The following is a 22,830-nucleotide window of genomic DNA, read 5'->3' on the forward strand; positions in this document are numbered from 1 at the left end:
GGCAGGCTACCTCAAGAGTAAGAGATGCCTTCTGGAGCCCCAGTTCTTCTTTTAAAGGAAACTTGGGATGGGGAAGTATGGAAAGATTTCTAGGAATGATATCAGTCCAGTGATTTCAAGACAGATTTTGGTGGTCTTGTTCAATCTCTGCATCCTTAAGCTGACATAGTCTTTATTATCTGATCAATAGATAGCATCAAAAAGTCCCCTAAATTATAGCTTTCTCAATATATTGTATCTCTCTTTGCCTAATCTATATATTGGGTTATATAGATTAGGGCAAAGAGTATTAATTAACAATGCACAGGTAGATTGACAGATTTTCCAGTAATTTGGAAGTAACAGGTCTAGAAGAAAAATTCACGTGGGGAGTGACAGCCCTGGAAAAGTATACAGAACTTTTGAATTAAAATCTTTTTCCCTGTCCCTCTTTTATGTCTCCTTTTTACTTATTGTCTACTTCTTTTATCCCTTCAAAGATAACATATCCTGTCTTCACATACTTACCTGTGTGTGAATGTGTATATATTAAAAGAACATTAAATCTACTCTTTTAGCAAATCTCCATTAGAGTATACATAACTACTAGTCAGTCACCATAATGTAAGCAAGATCTCTGGACATTTATCCTAGATGACTACAACTTTGGACCCTTTGACCAACATCTCCCCATCTCCTGTATCTCCCTCCCCTCCCCTGTAACTACATTTGTCTGATTCTATGTAGTCAACTTTGCTAGATTCCAGATATAAGTGGGATCATGTAGTGTTGGTCTTTATGTATCTGGCTTATTTCACTTGGCATAATGTCCAGGAGAAAAATTCTTATACTCTCTGCCATATTGTAAGGCTCCAATTCCAAAAACTTCAACTTATTAGGAGAATACCTCAGAGTGGTTAGAAATGGTCTTAAAAAGTAAGAACTAAGTATGTGGAACAAATTCATCCTGAAATTTCTAGTACCTACATGAAAATAACACACTTCTCAGGCCTCCTCAAAACCATAACTCTAGTAGCATTGTGTTCATTATAAAAGTTTTCACTTCAGATTGTTCCCCATGGTATATAAAAAAGATAAGCATATTTTCTTCTTTTTCTACATTACATCAATCAAGTCAGTATATCCCACATGTGGCACATAAGTAGTGGTACACAGAAGAATTTTTCTTATTTCAATAATTACACATTTTTTTATTTGTTTGTTTATTTATTTAATATGGTGCTGAAGATTGAACCCAGTGCCTCACACATGCTAGGCAAGCGCTCTACCACTGAGCCAAACCCCAACCCCGACACATTTCATTTTTATGTAAATTAGGGGAAAATATGCAAGTATGATATCAAGAATGTTAAATTTGTAGATATCATTGTTTTAGAAGTTTTCTTTTCAAACAATTTTTTTAAAGTGAGTCTATTAAAAAGAGCCTTTCATGAAAATATTAATTTGGGAGTCAGAAATAGCAAAAACTATGAGATGGCATTCTAATTACCATTTTTACTGTATTGAGAAAGAACACTGGAGCCCATGGTAAATAGAGTATATACATAACTCTGTGGGAAACAAAGAGGAACATGACCATAGGGCCATTAGGGACAATATAATCTAGTTAAACAACAACAGAAGGCATTATGTAATTAGGTGCTAATTAAGTGATACTGATCAGTGGTTCTCAATTTCTTTTCTTCAGAAACAAATACTGTATAGTAGATAATGTTCACACATTGGAGGATCAGTGTACCAGCTATAAAAGCTTGCAAAGCTTTTTCCTGATACACAGATGATATTGACTGGAATCAGGGGAAGAGACTATGGTGGCTGTGACGATCAGGATTCACAAAGGAGGCAGGACTTGCTCTAAGTCCTGAAGGTAGAATTTGAATAGGTGGAGAAGAGATGATGTTTTTTTGGTCAAGGAAAGACTTTTCCAGGAAGCTAAAGTATGGAGAGCCCACAGGGAGAGGCCACAGCCTGTACAAGGCAACCACCGAGGAGACAAACTTGGCCAGTTCAGACTCTGGCCACATCGTTTGCTGCCTGTTTTATACATTTTTTAAAAGAACACATTAAAATGGTTATGTAAGTACCCAAAAAATATCCTTGATATTCCCTCTTGGCTCATAAAAACTAAAATAATGACTATCTAGCCCTTTACAAAAAAGTTTGCCAATAAAAACAACAGGGAATCACTGATAGTTTCTGAGCAGAGCTGTCAGGGAGAAAGTAATGTTTTAGAAAGCAATATTTATGTGGAAGCACTGGGCAGGAGAGAGAGGGGAAGAAAATTCCATAGGCATGAAGGTTGTAAAATGATGGGCACCTCAATTTGGATAGTGACAGTAGAATGAGGGGCGGAGAAGGACAGATTTATAATGTGTCACAAAGTTAGAAGCAGCAATAGTTGGAGATTGAATAATAGCCCTTCAAAGATGCCCGTGTCTTGAGTCCCTGAATCTGTGAACATGCTACCTGCCTTGGCAAAAGGGATTTTGCAGATGTGATTAAATTAAGGTTCATGGGATGGGGAGATTATCCTGGATTATCTGGATGAGCTATTATAATCACAAGGGTCCTCCTAAGAGGAAAGTAGTAGGGTCATAGTCAGAGAAGGAGATGTGACAATGGAAGCAAGAGTTCAGAGTAATTTGAGAAAAAGACCACAAGCCAAGTAACTCAGGCAGACTTTGGGAGCTGGCAAAGGCAGGGAACAGAAGCCTCCAGAAGGAATGCAACCCTGCCAATGCCTTGATTTTAGACTCCTGATCTCCAGAACTGTAAGATAATGATTTGTGCTGCTTTAAGTCACAAACTTTGTGGTAATTTGTTACAGTGGCAATAATACAATAATACAAAGACTGGTTAAGTATGGGAGGAGGTGGGGATGGGCAGGAATTCAGTGGAGTCCTTGCAGGCAAGCTTGGTGAGTCTAGAGAATAAAATACTGCTGACAGAAACAGGGGACACAGGCAAGGAAGCAAGTGTCAGGAAAGGAAGTGGAATAGCAACTTTTACTTTTCCAACAATTGGCCTTGAAAAAGAAGAAGAGATAAAAGAGCAGAGGGCAAAAGGATTTAACCACAAAGAGCGGAGGGAGTCTCATGGTGAAACCACCATGAAATCTTGCCTCCTCCCCATCCCTCACAAGAGCCCTAGAGCTGTTGTCCCAGCAGGGTCAGTGAGGAGGGACCATGCAGAATGTAAAGTGACATTTCCCTGTGGTTCATCTTGTTCACCACTGTACCACCACCAACAAGGACAGTCCCTGACATACAATTTATACTTTAAAGTATTGATTGGTTGATGCACTGACTGACTGATTTGCCCCAGGCGAATTCACCATTATCTATGATATTTCTTCATCCAAAAAGTATGGATGACTTTTTTTTTTGTACAAAGGCTTGAACCCAGGGGCACTTAACCACTAAGCCACATCCCCAGCCCTTTTTATCTTTTATTTTGAGACAGGGTCTCACTAAACTGCTTAGGACCTTGATAAGTTGCTGAGGCAGGCTTTGAATTTATGATCTTCCTGCCTCAGCCTCCCAAGCAGCTGGAATTACAGGTGTGTGCCACCATTCCAGCTCCAGTACATGGCTTCTTTCTTTCTTTCTTTTTTTGGGGGGTGGGATACTGGGGATTAAGCTCAGGGGCACTCAACCACTGAGTCACACCCAGCCTTATTTTGTTTTTTATTTAGAGACAGGATCTCACTGAGTTGCTTAGCGCCTCAGTATTGCTGAGGCTGACTTTGAACTCATGATCCTCCTGCCTCAGCCTCCTGAGCAGCCAAAATTACAGGGGTGCACCACCACACCCAGCTTGTACATGGTTTTTAACAAAGCAAATAAAAAGTCACCTTTGTTGTTATTCCATACCCAAATAGCCACACAGAGTAGTTCCTGGATCAGGAAAAAAAAAAAAAAACTGTACTTGCAAATATTCTTTGTGGTTTACCACATGTAATGGCCAATCAAAGAGAGTGGGACTTCAGCAAGCTCCACACTATATAAATGGCAGAGTCCATCTCCCTGCTCAGAGTTTCTGATCTGCTTCCCACAGGTGGCCCACAGGTAATTATTGGTTCAATGCTTTTCTTTAAAGCATTACTTTTCTTTTTTGTATAAAGACCATTGCTGCTATGTGTGCTATGTTTGAAAGGCAAATAAGGATATTGGCCAAGACCAGATAGTCTATAGAAAGCCTTACCTTTCAGAAACACAGAGACATCTTCAAGCTGAGGCACATTGTCCTCCCTGTAGCCACAGTATTTAGTCAGCAAAGGGAAGTTTTTCAAATATTCCCGGCAAGCATGAGTGGGATAGAGTTTGGAGAGCTCCCGGAATACAATACCCCAAGTTTTAGTTTCTTCTTCTGTATATTCCACCCTGGGAATGGGTTGACCACTAGACAGGAAAGAAGAAAACAAGTGACTATAGCTTTGAACCACTGAGTTAAGTGTATTCTGATCTTAATGAAAGTCACATTCTCATAAAGTAGAACACCTGAATGTTCAAAAGGTTTTCATCAGGTATTTTTTTTAAATAAATGCTAATCCTCTAATTGTGTGTGTGTGTGTGTGTGTGTGTGTTTGTATTTGGACTTCCAGTTAACTTTTAAATTATGTTACATCATTGTATGTCCTGTATAAGCATCTATAGAAATTTGATCAAAGTTATGTTCTTAAACTGAGGTTGGTAACAGATAAGGGTTCAGGGTTGGAAGGAACTGGTTTAGGTACAAAGCTGTGCTCTCAATGTCTTTTCTGCAATCACAAGACAACAATAATAAATATTGTCTCTTGAAAATAAAATTGCCTTGTGGGTTCTCTTTGTCCCCTGCCCAGACTCACTCCAATTTCCAATTGTAATTTTGAGATTATTTGTTCAGTGCCCAAAATGTCTGGCAAATACTAAAAGACTATGCTGAATTTAAAAGTGAGAGCCTAGCAAATCACAAAATATGGAGCATTTATTGCAGGTCATGCTGAAAGGTACACATGTTAAGCCCTCCCAGTTTAGGACAGGGGTCAGCAAATTTTTCCTGTAAAGAATCAAAAAGTAAATATTTTAGGCTTGTGAGTCATGTGCTCTCTATCACAATCCTGCCACTGTATCTCAAAGCAGCCACAGATAATAGGTAAACAAATGGACATAGTTATGTTCTAATAGCACCTTTTTTACTTGGCCCCCAAATAGTTCTATGCTGATGACTGGGTTGGACTACTGAGAGTCATCTGGACTGGAGTGGTCAGGGAGAACTTCCTGGGGAAGGCACAGCTGGAGCTGAGACTTCTTGGCTAGGTAGGATCTGTAAGTTTCCAGATGAAAAGGTGAGAAGGAAGTGCTATCCTAATAGCAGCCAGCAGCATGAGCAAGGAACATGGATCCCCAAAGTATCCTGGGGTCAGCAGGAAGAGGGGAATATAGACATGTACTTTTACAGACTATTGATTGAGGGATTAGAACCTGAATTTAACCTCTAATTAAGATACCTCTTCTGAAAATGAATTAGGGTTTGGGAAAACCTCTCATAACATGTTACACAGCCCCCACTGCCCACCCTGGCCACTCATCAAAAACCATCCCTGCAGTCAGCAAATACATATGCACAACACATGGAAATATATATACTTCCACCTTCCCACCCAGGTCCCCTGCTCTGCTTCCCACAAGTGGCCCACAGGTAATTGTTGGTTCAGTGGTCCTCTTTTTAAATCACCATATATACAACCAGAATTTCTACCCCCAGAATCTACTAATCCATCCTAGAATAAGAGGTCACCACAGAACCATGCACAGGCAAGAAGGAAACTGCTCCCCAGGGTCACTACAGGACATCTTCAAGGAGCTGGGCTCATTCCAGATAATCTTCTGTGGTGGTAAATAAGAAAGAAGACAATAACAAGAGCAGCTATCAAAGAGATCCCTCCTTGTCCTCCCAACCCCAACCCTCTACCTATTTTAGTGTTCTTGTCAGAATACTTTCTGTTTAAAGTTTAGGTCAAAATGTGGTTCCTACTGTCCCCCAGTTGTTTTTATTTAAAAAAATAACAACAACAATGATAGTAATGGCATTACATGGGAGCAATGAGGGAAAAATATATACTGAATAAAAAACTCAAAATTAACATTTACTTTCTCTCCATACCAACACTAACATTTATATAAACCATTTTAGAACAAGATTAGCCTTATTTAAACTTGGCTGTTGATAACAAATAAAAAATTACAACCTGGCAAATATTTGTCGGGAAGATCAAAATTGCCAACTAACAGCATCTGTGATGAATTCAGAGTGAAAGTTTGATATGGAAAGATAAAAATAGAAAAGATGCAAGGAAATAAATATATAAATCATCTGCCTGTGCATCCAGAAAATTGAGCTAAATCAATTTGAGTCAGGTAGGCCAATAAAGCTAATCAGGGGAATGCCACTCAGAAGGTAGGAAAGCAACGAGGCTGAAACAGTAAATGAAATATTGAGAAGCCATTTGAAAAGAATCGTTAGGTCAAACTTTCCCTTCAGTATCCATCTGCAAACTCGCAGCATTCCAAAGGGTGGGGAGCTGAACATCACCAACAAAGTGCAGAAAGAGTACATAGGAATTGGGTTAGGAAGAGAGAACATAACGCTCTGTTACTTAATAATGAATGTTCAGCAAGGCAGTCTTGGAAATACAAATAGTTGTATACATATTCTCATCTGTTTCTACTCATCTGCCTTCTTGGGTAGCTGACCTGCCCACTGATTACAGGGCCCGCTAACCAATACTGGGTAGGGCTACCTGTCCCAGGTTAAGTCACCTCTGGTCACATGGGGAAATTTCTCATATCCCTCTACCATAGGCAACTCTTTAAGACAAATATTTTAAAAATCAACGTCATCATAAAATAAGGGCTACTTTCATCCTTTCATTTCTATTGAAAATATCTAAAATATAGAAAAAATAAGAAAATTCCATTTTTCTATGTAGTTCATACATGTATATAATAAGAAGTAATATTCCAGAGCTTACTATGTACCTGGCAGTTTTTTAAGGTGAAATGTTTTTATGTTAAATGACCTGTTTTAGTCCCACAACGCATGAGGTAGATACCATTATTATCCCCATTGCCCAGATGAGAAGTCTGAGGCTCAGAGAAATTAAACAACTTGTCTGAAATCATGGAATCAGGCTGAAAATCTAGTCAATCTGGCTCAAGATGCCAATAAAATGACAATTTTACTTCATACCTCACTCATTTTCACATTAAACTAAAATGAGGCTTGAAGGAATGTTTATTTGTATATAGAACATCTTATCTACCGTCACATGACATCATGACACTAGCATGTATTCGTGAGTCACAAAAAGCACCTTCATATGAACTCATTCCTTTAACCTTCTCAGTGAGACTGTGAGGTAGCGCTGGGTTCCCCAAAAGAATAAACATGTATTTGGGACAACAGGAATGTAGGGTCACCTATATACTTTTTAATCCTTTGAAATTTAATATTTGGGGAAAAAAAGATTATAGTCATGGGAAATCAGATGTGTTGTATTTCTTTGTACTCATTATGGGTAAATGTGACTTTTTAAAAAATGAATTTCATCTGATCAGGGTGCCAGAGGGGTGTCCCAAACTTTTTCAGGCCTTGGATATATACCTGAACATCCTTTGGCATTTCTGTGTGTACATGTTATAATGAATGTATAACAGACATATCTCAGCATCCTAAAATCTTGCTTCTATCCAAAACTTACGTACTCCACATTCCTGAAAAAGCCCACAGCAACTGAAGCCAACTCCTTACAAGGCCCACTAGGGGACACCAGAAATGTCCCTGCCACCAACAAACTCCTCCCATACCACCGTTCCCATCCCATCCCCAGACTTGGCACACCAGTCTAACAGGGAATAAGAGACAGTGAGGATTGTGAGGAGGGCAGTGTTTTATGGGAAGGGCATGTTCTCTAAGCCAAGAAGGCAGGCTGCTCCATGACATCATTTCTAGGGAGTGTAGATCCCTGCTAGAAGTTTTTCCAACTTTCTCAGCTGGACCCTTGCGGAGCAGCAGGACCACAGGCCCACCCTCAGGTTGCATCCAGGAAAGAAGAGGGACAGACAGTCCCTGGAAGAGTGTTTAGAAGACTAGGAGTACAGACAACTAATGGGGGATTAAAGAGGACCCCATGACACGTGTCCTCTGAAATCTGAGGTTCCCATGAATGTGCAACCTAATGCCCAGCAAAATCTAGAGCTTTCTGGGAGACCCAATGTATTGTGCCTGGAAGGACGTCCCACCCCATTCAGTTCCTCTCAGTTCCCAGGAGGCCAAAGAACATCCCAGAAAGAATCTGAACCAGGGTGAGTGTGACCTGAGACCTGCCCACTTCTGACATTCCAGCAATCATACAAAGAGACCTTGGCCTGCACCCTCCTGCCAGCCCCCGCAACACCAGAGGAACTGGGTCCTCAAAGAGGGAAGGAAAGGAGGTAGAAGAACCAGAGCACACCCACCCTCCCAAAGTAAAAACCCCACATACACACACACACACACACACACACACACATATTCACTCCAAATTTGAGATTAATCTTTTTTAAATGAACAGAACCAGGTCTTAAATACCCAAATGAGACTATACTAATAATTGAAAACGACAGGAAATTAGATGTTGCTAAGGAACTTGCATCCCAGCAGGAAAGTGGTATTCAACACAATACAGTTGAAAGCTATGAGTGGGAAAATAAAACCATTTTATGTTGGTATAAATCCCAACAAGATGATACTCCTGAACAGACTAATTGCATGTAATTATTTAATTGGATATCTAGGGAGTCCCTTCCATTTATATAGAATTGGCTGAATTCTGGAATTCTCAACCACCACCAAAATTATTATTCATAGCTTCCTAATTCTCTAGAGAAAAGCAGATGTGACTTCCACCATTTTCCTTCACTGTGGATTCTGCCTCTTGTCAAAGAAGGCAAACTAAGGCTTTATAAACATTGATAAGGAACCCGTGTTCAGTGAGGACCGCACTAGACAGGGACTGAAATGGTCACCGCGGGGATTTGGGCTTGACAATAGGGAAAACCTCTGGGGGATTATGTTACTCAGATATGACTAAGAACTTTCTATAGAAACATTGAAGGCTTCAGGGGGCATCTTTCTGACTGTATGTTTAAAATCCCACTCTTCCTAGACACTGGAGATGGTTCCAAAAAAACCTGCCACGTCCCTGCAGAGAGGAGAGAGTAGAAAGTGCACAGACGCACCTAATTGGGGGCAAGTACACAAAGAGTTATTCTGTGCAAGTTCTGAGCTTGTTAGAGCAAAGTTGTTTAACAAATACATTTTGACACAGAAATCCAGGGTTGTATGCCCCACTGAGACTGAAATTGTGGGAGGTCTTTCTATAGCCAGATGAATAAACAACACCACTTTCTTTCACTTACATTTAACTCTTTGTTGGATTCTCTCCTCCAACAGGTCTAATAGCACCTTTTCTTACGTGTGTGTGTGTGTGTGTGTGTGTGTGTATGTATTTGTTTGTTTTTATTTGGGGAATTGAAAAACATTTGTTTGTGGTGGTATATCCGACTACCTCCTGGTGTCCTTAGTGCTACAGTTCCCAGTATGAGATGCAGTCTGTCTGCTTGTATTATCTTTGGAGGAACTCCAGTGTGGAGAAGCAATTCACTTGTTCAGTGGAGGAAGATGTGACAGGCTACAATTGATAGTATTTACATCAAGACAGCAAGACTAGCTGAAACACAACACTGACTGTGTTCTTTGAAAACAGCTGGATTTTTCTCAGTAGCAAGGACCAAACAGAGCAGAAGGTAAACGGAGAATTGGTTAAGGGAACGGGTGAATCTGATAAAAACAGTTAGGAAAGAACTCATTTTCTATTTTATTTCATTACATGTTCCTTAGGGAAGGAGATGCCTCACTTATTCAAGAGCTATTTATCTTCCTGGAATAAACTTTCCCTCTCATCTTTGCCTCATCTTTTCTCTCCTTCCCCACCTTTGCATGTTCCTTTTGATTGACACTTCCACCTGGGGCTTACAGAAAACAAATGAGAAGAGATGAAATGTAAAATCCAACTTTGCAACTCATTAGCAATTAGTAGCTCCTCTAAGGATTTGGACAAGGCCATTGGAGAAAGTTTATGGGAACATCAAGTCTATCGATCTCTTTGTTCCTTCTTGACTTATGACAGGTGTTTGCTGCACTCGACAACCATACCCTGATTTCTGCATAATTTCCAGGGAGCTAGCTGTAATTTATCCCCCTTCCTTCCTACCCAAGAAAGCATACAAGAATACAGAAGAGTAAGATTGACATTATTCTAATATCATTGTTAGAATAATCTTGCATTTGATGATCAAGTGCAATTTTTAGAAAACATTCATCATTTATAAATTTTACTATAACTTGTTACTAAGTACTTATTACACTTTTCACAACTAAGATGACACCTAGTGTGTAGAAATTTCAATCAGTACCAAATGACTCTCACTTATAGTCAGTGACCATAACCATAAGGAACCCGTGTTCAGTACTATGCTTCGTGAAATCATCTGCATCCAGGTGTCTCCAGAGGAGTCAATGAGTATTTAACAAGAAAACTGCTGATGCCCCTTAAACTGGAAAAAAAAAAAAAGTGTATTGCCAGGAAAAAAAAAAAAAAGAAATACTCAGAGTGGAGTGGATGAATTCCATTAAGGTTAAACCAGAAAATAAAAGTCATTTTTCCTACTGATTTCTAAGAATTGGTAAGAAATATCTGAGGCTCCTGCACTTGATAAAGTTATACTTCAGAATTCAGACCATAGAGGACATTGAATAGCTTTTTGATAAACTATGATCAGCAATATCTAGGTGAAAAAACAAGCTTGTTGCTTTTCCAAAACGATACCTGCATATCCATGTCTATTGCAGTACTATTCACAAGAACTAAGATATGAGATCAGCCTAGATGCCCATCAACAGATGAATGGATGAAGAATATGAGGCAAACATGTGGCAAATATGTACAATGGAATAGTATTCAGCCAGAAAGAATGAAATCCTATCATTTGCAGCAAACTCAATGAAACTGGAGGACATTATATGAAGTGAAATGAGCCAGATACTCAGATAAGTACCACAGTACTTATATGGCGGTTACAGTCAACCTGAATATAGAAGAGTAATCAACAAAGGTTGGGAAGTTGTGTGTGTGAAGGAGGATGGATAAAAGCATGGAGGATTTGATCAGTACATGATGAATGCATGTGTGGAAATTGCACACTGAACCCCATTAATATGTACAATTAATACATGTTAATCAAAAATAAAAATTATTTTTAAAATATATGTATATATGTATATTACTCCCCTAAATCTTCCCCCTCCTTAGAATATATACTTTCCAAAGGCAGGATTTTGTATTTGCTTTGTTCATATCCCTGCCATCTAGAGTGGGTCTGTCATATTTTGGTGTTCAATAAACATCTGTTGAATGAGTAAGTCAATCAGTCAGCCTAAAATAAGCCATAAATTTAAATACTGAGAAAAATAACAGTTGTGAATCAGAAAGTCTGACAGATATGTATTTTTCCTACCTCTTTCTTGACTCAAGTATTTTAAGCTATGGGAAAAACACTCTAAATTTGTGATTTTTATAAACTTTCTGGTAGTTTTCAGTTATCCTTATGTACTATTTATCTGTAAGTATTTCTTTCTTCTAATTGTCTCAATTCAGACTTCTTGATCCCTGTCTAAACATTGTCACCCATCACACTTGTAGCCAAAATTTCACCCAAGAAAGAAATAGCATATACAAACCCAAAAAGACATTAAAGTCCAAAGTTGACTAAATATAGATTATTTCCCTGGCTTGGGATCCTAATGAATGAACTTTCAAAGCTATTTTCAAGACCACAGGACACTATGATTTAATGGTATTTTTCACAAAAGGAAACTCACAAAGCAGCCCAGCAACGTAAAAATCATAGGAGTGACACAAGAATCCAAAGAATTCAAGTCGCCTGACATAACATGGCTTATAGGGGCTCATCTGAGAGTAGGCTGGGATGCCCGTGCTGCTAAACCGCAGCAGAGAATAAGTGTAAAGGCACACACGCCTTTTCAGCTACTCCCCTAGGCCACTCAGGTAAAGAGCATTTGTGATCACATACTTTATTTGCTTTTGCAAATGAGTTTTGTGCACATGAATTTTCGTAAATGAGTCTATGGGCCCTAAGGAACTTTCAGATGGTAGCAAACAAAAACATTAGTTTGTTTTGTTCACATTGTTACTATTGGTGATGCCTTTACAAGAGACATAATGAAAATAAACTACTGCACCTCTGGAGCCTTCAGGGAGAGTGAAGATTTAACTCCTGGAAATTATTTGTTTTTATTTGTCCCGTACACCACAGGATAGGGCTTCCTACCATTTCCTCACCTTATAGAAAGCCCTCTTCACATTACAGAGGAGTGGATTTCATCTGCAAAAACTAGCACGATATTAAATATCAACAGCAGGGATTAACATCCATCAGTATGTACATGCTCAACCGTACACAAGGAGGCTGAACTCAACCCAACACAGGCCAGGCATCATGTATTCCCAGTGACTGGGGAGGCTGAGGCAGGAGGATCACAAGTTCAAGGCTTACTCTTTGCAAGTTAGTGAGGCCCTGAGCAACTCAAAATAAAAAAATGAAAAGAGCTGGGGATGTGGCTCAGTGATTAAGTACCCCAGGGCCAATTTGTAATCAACCATTTCAGGTCACTAGAAGCAGAGACCCAAAGCTAGGGTACTAAAAGCTCCAAATTCAGTCTGATACATCTTGCATCAGGACCAACAATGACTGAAAGTTGCTAACTCCTGGTCCCAGACTTTTTCAGGAGCACAATTAACCCTACAGTTCATGGTTTATGAAAGTTAATAAAAACACTCATTCATTCACCGATCCATTTAACTGAAAAATAACAATAAAATAATAGCTCATTACATGGATTATGCTCTTTTTATGGGCTGAATAAATGACTGTTAGTATCCCCATTTTATGATTTGAGGAAATTGAAGCTAATGAACACAGTTATCTGTTCAAGTCAAACAGCCAATGAGTGGCATAGCAGATCTAAACAGCCAAGTTTTAAAGATCTCACTCTTAGGCTGGGGTTGTGGCTCAGTGGTAGAGCACTTGCCTAGCACATATGAGGCACTGAGTCTGTGCCTGGTACCTAACAGATACTCAATGCAGTTGATTCCCTGCCTCCAGGTGTACAAAAATGAGTAAAATTTCATCATTCCCTGCAGGGTTGGGAATAGCTCTGGATATGACAAAACTGCACTGCTCCATATAAATCCACTAGCCTCTCAGACAGGACTTGTAGAAGTAATTTGAATCCTTCGTGTTCATGGAAATCATTGTAAAGTAAAAATACCCACACCTCTTTCCCTGTGAAACATGTTAGATTTTGGTGCCATGGTTGTCCTTGTCAGTGAGTGACATGGGGTCATACTGTGTTAATGTATTCCACAGCTGTGGGAGCCAGGCTATAATCAGACAACATCCTACTGAGGCATTCATGCACACCTAACAACCCACCAAGCCCAAAATATGAAAAGGAGAAACCTTTTCCAAATCAATTTTCCCTTTTGTGTCTCTTTACAACTCTCAGGCTCCCTTTCTTTTAGCCATTGAGCTAAACTTCAGGTGGAGAGAAGCATTTGGCATGAAAATGATTCTCCCATAAAGCCTGGAGTCTTTTAAATACTTACAAGAACTGTGCATTTCAAATATGCTGAGGATTCTGTAAAGAGCAAAATAACTTTTTAAAAGACCCAAGTCATTTAATTTTGTTGCTCCTCTTTTCAACTTGTGTGTGATACCACCGATGTCAAATGAAAGCTGCTACACAGATTTTTTTTAAAAAAGAAAAGAAAAGAAAAGGTGTGGCCTCTTGGGCAGAGAAAGCTATTGAGATTCTACAGGAGAGGCACTTTTCAAACCCCTAATGTGACCTTCCTCAGAAACGATTCTAGTCATCTGGGAAATGACCCTAGAACTACAAATATTTGGTTTTGTTCTACTTTTCAATTTACCGCTCCATTTCAGAGAAATTAAAGCATCAACAACTAGTGTTTATGCAGGAGTCACGAAGGACCCAAACAACAACATATATCTCAGATTCATTCAAAACCTGGGAAAGCAAATCAATGGAGGATAATGGGATGGGACAAAATTAGCTCAGTCAGGGAGAAAACATTTTTGCCCTTCTAAGGTACCTCTTCTCAAATAGGCAGAGAAGGGGAAAAAAAAATTAAAGCTTTCTCCCACATCCCAGGATTCATCAAGGTGACCATGTGCCAATGAAACCGAGGAGGAGCACATCACAATGAATGAAACTTGAAACCCCCAGCTAAATTTCTCTCAGTTGAGAAAGCACAGTCTTCCCTTCTATTCTTCCTCCCCATCTTCTATTTGTTATGTTTCCAATTAAGATTTGCCTATCTAAAAAGAGGTAATGTGGTACTCTTGACTCCTTTTAGTAATGTATTCCTTTAAGCTACATTCTAAACCCAAGCGGGATCCATAAATCATGCTTCTTCTGGCATGAAATGAGAAACGCTAAGGTCAACTGAAATTTCTGAAAAGGTGGGGAGGTGGGGCCACCCCAGTTATTTTCCTACAAGTTGCAATAATTGCAAATGTCTCTTAGGAAAGACTCAGAATCAGAAATCCTCCAGCACAAACACAAAGCTAACCTGTCACAGCTACCTGTGAATAGGAGAAATCCCAATAAGCACAGTACTGAGACTGGGAGGGAAAAGGAGGGCCTGCAAAACAATTCTCTTTGAAGTCCGGTACCTTTCTTTGTCTCTAAGCATGTTTTCATTGCATGCTCTTGGCTGACCCTGGCAGAGTCACTTCATGAAAGAAGAAATTGCAAAGACCTGAGAAGTGAGATGCTGGCTTGGTAACCAATATGCTCATTCAAAGGCAATCCATTTTATATTTACGCATCCATTCAAACATCTATTCCTGAATTTCAGTCCCAGAGGGTTTCCTTTTGACATTATATAGTATTTGGCCTTGTGGGTGAGGAAAGGAAAGTGGGGGGGAAAATGTTCCTCTCAGCTTTGATGAAGAGAGGAGGTTTTAATCAACGCCACTCCACATTGAAAAAGAAAACTCTCCCTCTCTCTGATACAGCCATTGTAGAATATTCACGAGTCACCCAGATTGAATGTGCCTGCTGGGCAATGATTACACTTTCAAATATGCTAGTCTCCATTTAGGGCTGTTTTGTTTTAGGGTCTCTGTTCTGCTGAGTACTTGAGCTCTGAGCAAATGAATCACAAAGGGTACAATTTTATAAATCAGAAAATCAAGAACTAAAGAGGCTAGCAACTAGTAAAAAACAGTGACTGAATCCTTGGCAATTGTTTTTCAAACCTAGGCCCAGCTGTGTTTTATTTCCATTCATTCTCTACCCCCTGAGGGTCTGGCTTTGGGTGGGAGGAGAAGAGTCCAGGTCCTAGGAGCACAGAGGAAATTCACCACACAGGACTGGGAAGTGGTTCTGCTGGGCCAGAGCCAGGCAGATGTCCCAAACCACCTGTGAAAGACCACATAGCCAAAGGCTGGTTGGAGTGCTGATTCCAAAAAGCCTTAAATGTTTTAAACACCGACAAGAATGGTGCATTTCAGATATGCTGAGAATTCTGCAAGGAGAAGAAAAACTTTTAAAAATGCCAAGTCACTTGGTTCTATCATGGTTATTTTCAACTTGTGTGTGAAACCACCTATGTAAAGTGGAAATTGTTTCAGACACTTCAAAACAAAATTAAAGAAAGAAAAAAAAAAAAAAGGTGTGGCCTCTTGGGCAAAGACATTTAGGTTCTACAAGAGCAGCATTCTTAAAACTCCCAAAAGCAAGTGACACTATTCAGAAACTATTCGGCCTCTGGAAAATGACCCTAGTACTGCAAATACTCTAATCTTCAATTTACTCCTCCATTTCAGAGGAATTAAACGATCAGCAATGGGTGTTTACGCAGGTGACACAATCAGCTATGTCATCTTCAGCATGTTTCCTAATGTCTCTGATCCTGATGTTCCCTCATCTTCAAAATGAGTATTATAATAGCATCTATCTCAAAAGCTCATTGGGAGGTTAAATGACAGAACCTAAGTGATATGGTTAATATAGTACTCAGAACACGGCAGGACTTTAAGAAAAGAAAACTGAAACTCCTGAAAATGAGAGCTGAGAGGTCAGCCTATGATAAACATTTCTATCATCATTAGCAATTCAGGGTGAGTCTAGCATAGCCCAGTTCCAAGTTGTACTTTCACCCCTAGCCTGGCTGAAACTCAGTGACCTTTAAGAGGGTCAGTTTTTCAGAATGAAGAAGCAAGCTACAAGCATGACTTATGAGAAACTAAAGAATATCCCCTCGCATACACACATGCTTTTTGAAATGCTCTTATAACCCATCACACCATGGGGCCTAAAACTCCTTAATTCAATTACTCTTTAAGGTCCTTTACTCATTTTTAATGAGATAAACAATTGATTATATGGAATCAGAGAACCATTAGCTACTTAACACATGATAAAAATCATCATCATGGGTATCTTAGAGTCAACACTTCCTATGCCTGCCAACATTCTGAGCCCTGTAATATTGTTAATCCTCCCAACCATGCAAGATAAAGATTGTGACCATTTTAAGAAGAGACTTAGACAGACTAGGTCATTGCTCATGTCCACAGAGCTTGTAAATGATGGGTGGAAATGCTAAACCCAGTTCTGTCTAGCTGCAAAGCCTATACCTTTGGCTACAAGTTCTGCTATACTATTCTACCTCTGCTTTCATGGGTACTGGTTCTACAGAAAAAGCATCAGCACCACGATGGTAAAACAGTTAGAGAGAGTCTTGAGGAAATGAAATGCAACACAAATTAAATGTGCATGGCATCCAACCTCCAAGATGGTCCCCAAAGAATCTTGCCATTTAGTGTTCATGTCCATGTGTAGTCAGTCCCCACTCCCCACCCATTGTATCAAGGTTGATCTGGGTAACCATAAGTATTATAGCAAGAATGATGGTATGTCACTTTCAAAGATAGGTTGTAAAAGGCTCTGTAGATTCGGCCTTGCTCACTGTCTCTTGGATCACTTTATTTGGTGAAAGCCAGTTGAAATATATTGAGATGCTTAGGCCACCCAGTAGAGAGGTCTTGCTTTGAGAACCTGAGGCCCCCCTGCCAACCACCCTGTGAGTATCCACATTGGAAGCAGATCCTCTGTCCAGTCTTCAGATAACTGCTTCCCTAGCCAACACTTTGTCTTATGAGAGACCCTGATTCAGAACCACCCAGTTAAACTGCTCCAAAATTCCTGACACTCAGAAACTATATGAGATAAAAAAAATGTTGTTTTAAGCTACCAAATGGTGGGGGGGAACAAAAGAAAGAAAGTCTCAGTTGAGGGGAGTGAAGAAAGGTGGCAACCAAAGGGTAATATAACAGGTTTGAAGCATGCAGGTAGACAAAAAGGAAGGATGAGAAAATAATATTAGTAACTAACACTTCCTAAATAGTATTCTAAATGCTGAGTCTATATTGGCTAATTTCTGCTGATACTATATTAATTAACTCATTTAATCCTCATGACAATCTTATAATGTAGTAATAGAGTTATCCCCATTTTACAGATAGGGCAACCAAGGTACAAAATTCTTAAATAATTTGCCCAGTCATTAAAGTGGTAAACAGTAAGCCTGGGATTCACCCCAGGCAGTGCAGCTCATTCCACACACTGTTTCTTAGATCTAAAGAGAAATGAGGGAAAGCAACCAAAGCCCCAAATTGGTCAGGGGTAGAGTAAATCCCATGTCTTTCATCTGGATTCTTTGATTGATTGATTGATTGATTTTGATAAAGATAACTAAGTGCATTGTATAGCAATGACCCATTTATTTCACGTAATCCAAAAAATACTCCCAGGGAAGAAACAGATGATATATTTTTATCTTCATTTTACAGAGGAGAAAACTGAAGCTGAAAAATGTTAAGAAATCATTTGGATCTTTGAATTTGAAATCAAATGAATTTTCTTGGCAAATTAGGGAATTTTTCAACCCTAATTTAGGTCACAACTTCTGGCATGTTGAAATTTTCTTGTTTACATTACCTGTTGACATTTGTATTTACCCATTTATATTTCAGATTCCTGAGATGGGAAAATAAATAAAGAGGAATCAGTTCCTCTGAGAAGAACATGAGGTTCATGTGCCACCTTAATTTCAACCAGGAGGAAATACATTCATAACAAAACATAATCACAGTAATATTCAAAATCAATTTAAGCAAACAAGAGTGGCATAATTAAAGTCAGAGCTCGAGGCCTCTTTCCAAGAGAATAAAATAGATTGAAATAACCACCCCAACAAAAATATAATTAAATTAAATATGCATGCATGTTGTTGAAGAATAATCATTACACTAGCCCCCAAAGAAAAATTTATTTCTAGTCAATTAAAAAATTTGTTACTTATTTTTCCCCCCAATAATTTAGCAATTTTGAAAGGCACAAAAATGCATCTGGGGTTAAAATATGAAGGTGCCAATGACAGAAAACTGGATAGTTTGAGATAAACCCAACAGCTACCACATCACAATCATAATTTTCTCCTCCACCACATGCTATCTGCCCCCCCACGCGCTTCCATTTCCTCCGAAATGCAAGTCTATATGCACTTCACATTATCTAATCATGGGGTGCTTTTTTTTTTTTCCCTGTTACATTAGGATTTCTTTTATTTGAGTTCGGGAGGAAGGGGTGCGTCCCACAAGTTAGACATTCTCTCAGGGCTGATTTTACAAACAGTGTCCTGCGATCCAGAATGTTCATTCTCGGGTCTTCTATAAGAAATAATATTTGCACTAATAAATGTTTCCTCTGCTACTATTAGTGAAGCAATTAGGCCTTCCCGACACTCCTGCCATGAGCGCAGGCTGATCTGCAGGCGGCTGCCGGCTCCTGGCTAATCAATCACGTTTCTCAGCTGCATTGTCAGTCAGAACCTCGCCTGAGTGGCCTCCATTGACAATCTCAGCGTGCGGATGCCTTCCCGCTCCCTCACCTCTTTCGGGTTCATGGTAATACAGACTTAGAGCCTGCTGTTTTTTCATCATAGAGTGGAATTTTTTCATTTTTCTCTGCTTGTGTTGGTTCTTTCCCCCTGTTTTATCCTTTCAAGACTATCTTAGAAAATACAGTATTCAACATGAATCCCCCAGAGTTCTTCCTGATGTGACTTCAATATATATTATCCTGTATTTCATTTATCTTCCTTCTCCTTACCTTTAGACACCTCAGACTACATCCTGCCAATCCCTATACAACCTAGAAACATCTGTACTCCATCTTTTCCTGTTTCTGACCTAATATTTATGACTTCTCCTCAGTGTCCCGAAAGCCTTAACTAATTGTCAACTGGGAATGGCATTGTTTACCCTGGGTCAAAATGGACCCTAATTATGTTTATTTTTCACTGAATATTGACAAATTATAATTGTTGTATTAATGGGGTAAGAAGCGATGCTATGATATATGTATCCAATGCAGAATGACTCAAGCTAACATACCCATTGCCTCAAATACTCATCATTTATTCCTTTTAACTGAAACTTTATACCCCTTGACGGACATATTCCCATTCTCCCAGCCCCAGAATATTCCTAATTTTATCATCAAACTGTATAGGCAGCAACTTCACAAGCTCAATTTTTCAACAGTACCCCAAATCTCAAATAATCGGCTCCTTGAACCAATTTTAGAAAATCTGGCCACAGTACACTTAAATGAACTTATTTTAAGTAGTTATGGTATTGACATCTTTCTATTTTGTACACTCCAAAAGTGATCAACCCTAGGAAAATGCCTATTTCAATGAGAAATTGGGTCTTTCTTTTTCTGTAAACTAAAAGGAAAGCTTACTTGTAGCATGGCAAACTGGAGACAAAGGCCAAGGCTCATTTAGAATGTGTTAATTCATCCCCCTCCCCCCACCACACCAGAGCAGATGCAGGAGGCCAGAAATGAGCTGGCAAGAATGCACACACCTGACTAACCTCATCCACCCTCACACTCCAAGAAACCTCAGCCATGACAGCATAAGGGGTATTCAGGAAGGATCCTTTGCTCTCTACTTCCCACAAATCCTGGATTCACATTTTCTTGATTTTCCTACTCCTGATAGGCACCTTCCTCATTCCATCCACTCACAAGAAGCACCCAAGGCAACTTGTTATCGGTACTTTGACAGCTTTTTTCACACAAACAAATATGGGAATGTGATTGCTTTTTATGAAATCTTTCCATGAAGAGAGATACTGGTCAGCATGAAAAGCATCAGTGTACCCAACAGTCTACTGATGGAAAACCAAAGAGTTTCCTGCAAGGAATACCTCTGGAGATATTTGAGCTATATTTGTTAAAACGTTATATTTGTTTAAAAGGCAGCACAAACCATGGTATTAACACAGCTGAAGTAGAGTAGGTCAGCTACAAACAGGAGGCAGCCCGTGGAAAAGGTGGCAGGGAGACAATAATGATAATTAACAATTATCATCATGGATAACATGCCAGACCTGGCACTAAGCACAGAACATGCATCTCTTTGTAAATCCTTACTACAGTCCCATGAGATGGATCCTGCTGCTAGACTGAGCCACCAGCTGGGAAGCAGTGGAGCCAGCACTTGAATCCAGACTGTCCACTCCAGTGCCCCAGTTTCTAAGCACTTTGCTATTCCGCCTAGTTGGTCTGGGTTCAGCCCTGTCCAAGGAGCAGGTTATAATGTCCCTAGATTCCAAGCCCTCCTAGGCAAACACCCTTTGTTTTGATTCTATATCTACCAAATAGCCTTCAGATATAATTTGGCCTCTACTATCAGGACAACAGGGAGAGTTTTGTGAGTTATTTGAGAGTTGTTTCTGTTTCTGGAAAATGATCACTGTAAAATGATGAGCTGGGAATTTCCTGCCTGCCTCAGTCTCCTATTCAGTTACAAAAGCCACATGCCTTAGGCCTGAGCACTCCCCAGCCATCTAAGGTGGGCCCATATTCCAAGAGCCCCAGTTCCACCCAGTCCTCCTTAATTCAGTATAAAACCTCCACCTGTTCCAACATCCTGTTTCCACTTTCTTCCCCCTAGACACCACAGTTCAGTTTCACTCTTAAGCTATGGGAAGGTGGCAAATGCTCGTTAACACTTTGATGACTTTACCTTCCATCATTTCACCCATATGCTCTTTTCCTTCTCTCCATATAAATACATTTTCTTTAAAAGCAAATGACTCCCTATGAGCAGTACTCCTTGAAACTGGTTGACCATGGTTTGTGCTGCCTTTATATATCACTACTACATCAGCTTGCCTTTGTCCACTTTCTGGCCCTCCAAAGAAGAAAAAAAGTAACACTTGAGCTAGACCTTTAGTCATCATGCCAACAAAATTCTATGTCAAACTCTAAGTCTCTATATGCTCTGCCCAATACTTAGCTTTTTCCATGTCCTGGACAGATCATGCCCCAAAGAACCGCCTTGCCCACAACCATCTAAGGATCCCTCAACATGGGCATGACTTGACCCCACAGGAAGGCCCAAGAACCAAAGGGAGCCAATCTTAAGGTCAACAACAACTCATCAGGGCCTGATGTGAAAAGTGAGCTCAGCCTCTCAGGGTCCTCCCTTGGCAATTTGGCTGGGAAACTCTGGAAGCAGGGATAAAAAAGAAGTACTGAGGGCAAAAGGGGACAAGAAGTTGGGTTTGGGGCAAGCCATGCACATACTGACGTGGCAAGGGGTGGAAAATCACAGTATAGAGGGGAACAGACTGCTTGAAAAAGAGTAGATGTGGAAAAGCATATGCAAGGAATTCTGGTTCTCATTAACAGGATTTTTATAAGAAAGGATGAAGGATGCCTGGGGCTTGGGAGGAGGAGGGAAGAATATGCAAGCATCAAGGAAAGTTAGGGATGAGCAAATAATTGACCCAACAGATACTGCAAAATTCTCTCACTTGGCTTTAAGCATTTGTGTATCATAGTTCTTTAAGTTTAAAAAAAGCAATCCTGATGCCCTCAGTAACACACATAATATCCTAAATTCTCACCAAAGACAAAATTTTCCTGTCAGGACAGTTAAACTTCTCATCTAGTCTTAACTAGAGTAAAAATGTATCTTTCCTTTACCAGGCATGGTTTTATATTTTATTCCCAAATTTATTTCATACTCATGAACTTATCCTGTCACTGCTACTTGCCTTCATCCATTATACACAATTGTCACCCCAAAAGGTGAGGTTTTCCACTTTTATCCCAGCCCTGATCTGGGATTATGAAACTCTTCCACAATGCCCACCCCCCCCCTCTGCCACCACCACCAGTTTCCAGAAATAGAGTTTTCAGAACATATTTCAATTATGGCTGCTTAAATGACCCCTTCCTCTGTTCTTGCTGAATCCTCTATTTTGGAAAAGATGGACGTTGAAGGGGGTTATTGAATAGTAATGTCAAAACTAAAACTAAAGCACAGATTCCAAGCCTTGCAGAGTGCACAGAAATGGTTGCCTGCCTTAATGGAGCTTCGAACACAATGGTGTAAATGTAGAACTTGGCACGTGGCCCGCAGATCTCATTATTTTACAATTATACACAGATGTCAAACATCAGTGTTGGCATTTAAAGCCTATGGAGTTGGTGATATTTAAAATGGTTCGCGTCTGCCTTCTGCAAAGTTAAAGTGAAGAGAAGACAGGTCTGTTT

General features: G+C 39.7%; 1 protein-coding gene across 1 annotated transcript in view; it reads right to left on the bottom strand.

Annotated features, from left to right (window-relative positions):
* The window catches only part of Tph2 (tryptophan hydroxylase 2), a 99,511-nt gene that overhangs the window by 58,781 nt on the left and 17,900 nt on the right, over positions 1-22,830 (bottom strand). Inside the window, exon 6 of the mRNA XM_015482992.2 lies at positions 4,204-4,400. Within this exon, the coding sequence (XP_015338478.1) occupies positions 4,204-4,400 (197 nt within the window). The remainder of the gene's footprint in view (positions 1-4,203; positions 4,401-22,830) is intronic.

This window comes from Marmota marmota, unplaced genomic scaffold (genome assembly GCF_001458135.2).
Source record: "Marmota marmota marmota unplaced genomic scaffold, marMar, whole genome shotgun sequence".
NCBI classification, from domain to species: Eukaryota; Metazoa; Chordata; class Mammalia; order Rodentia; family Sciuridae; genus Marmota; species Marmota marmota.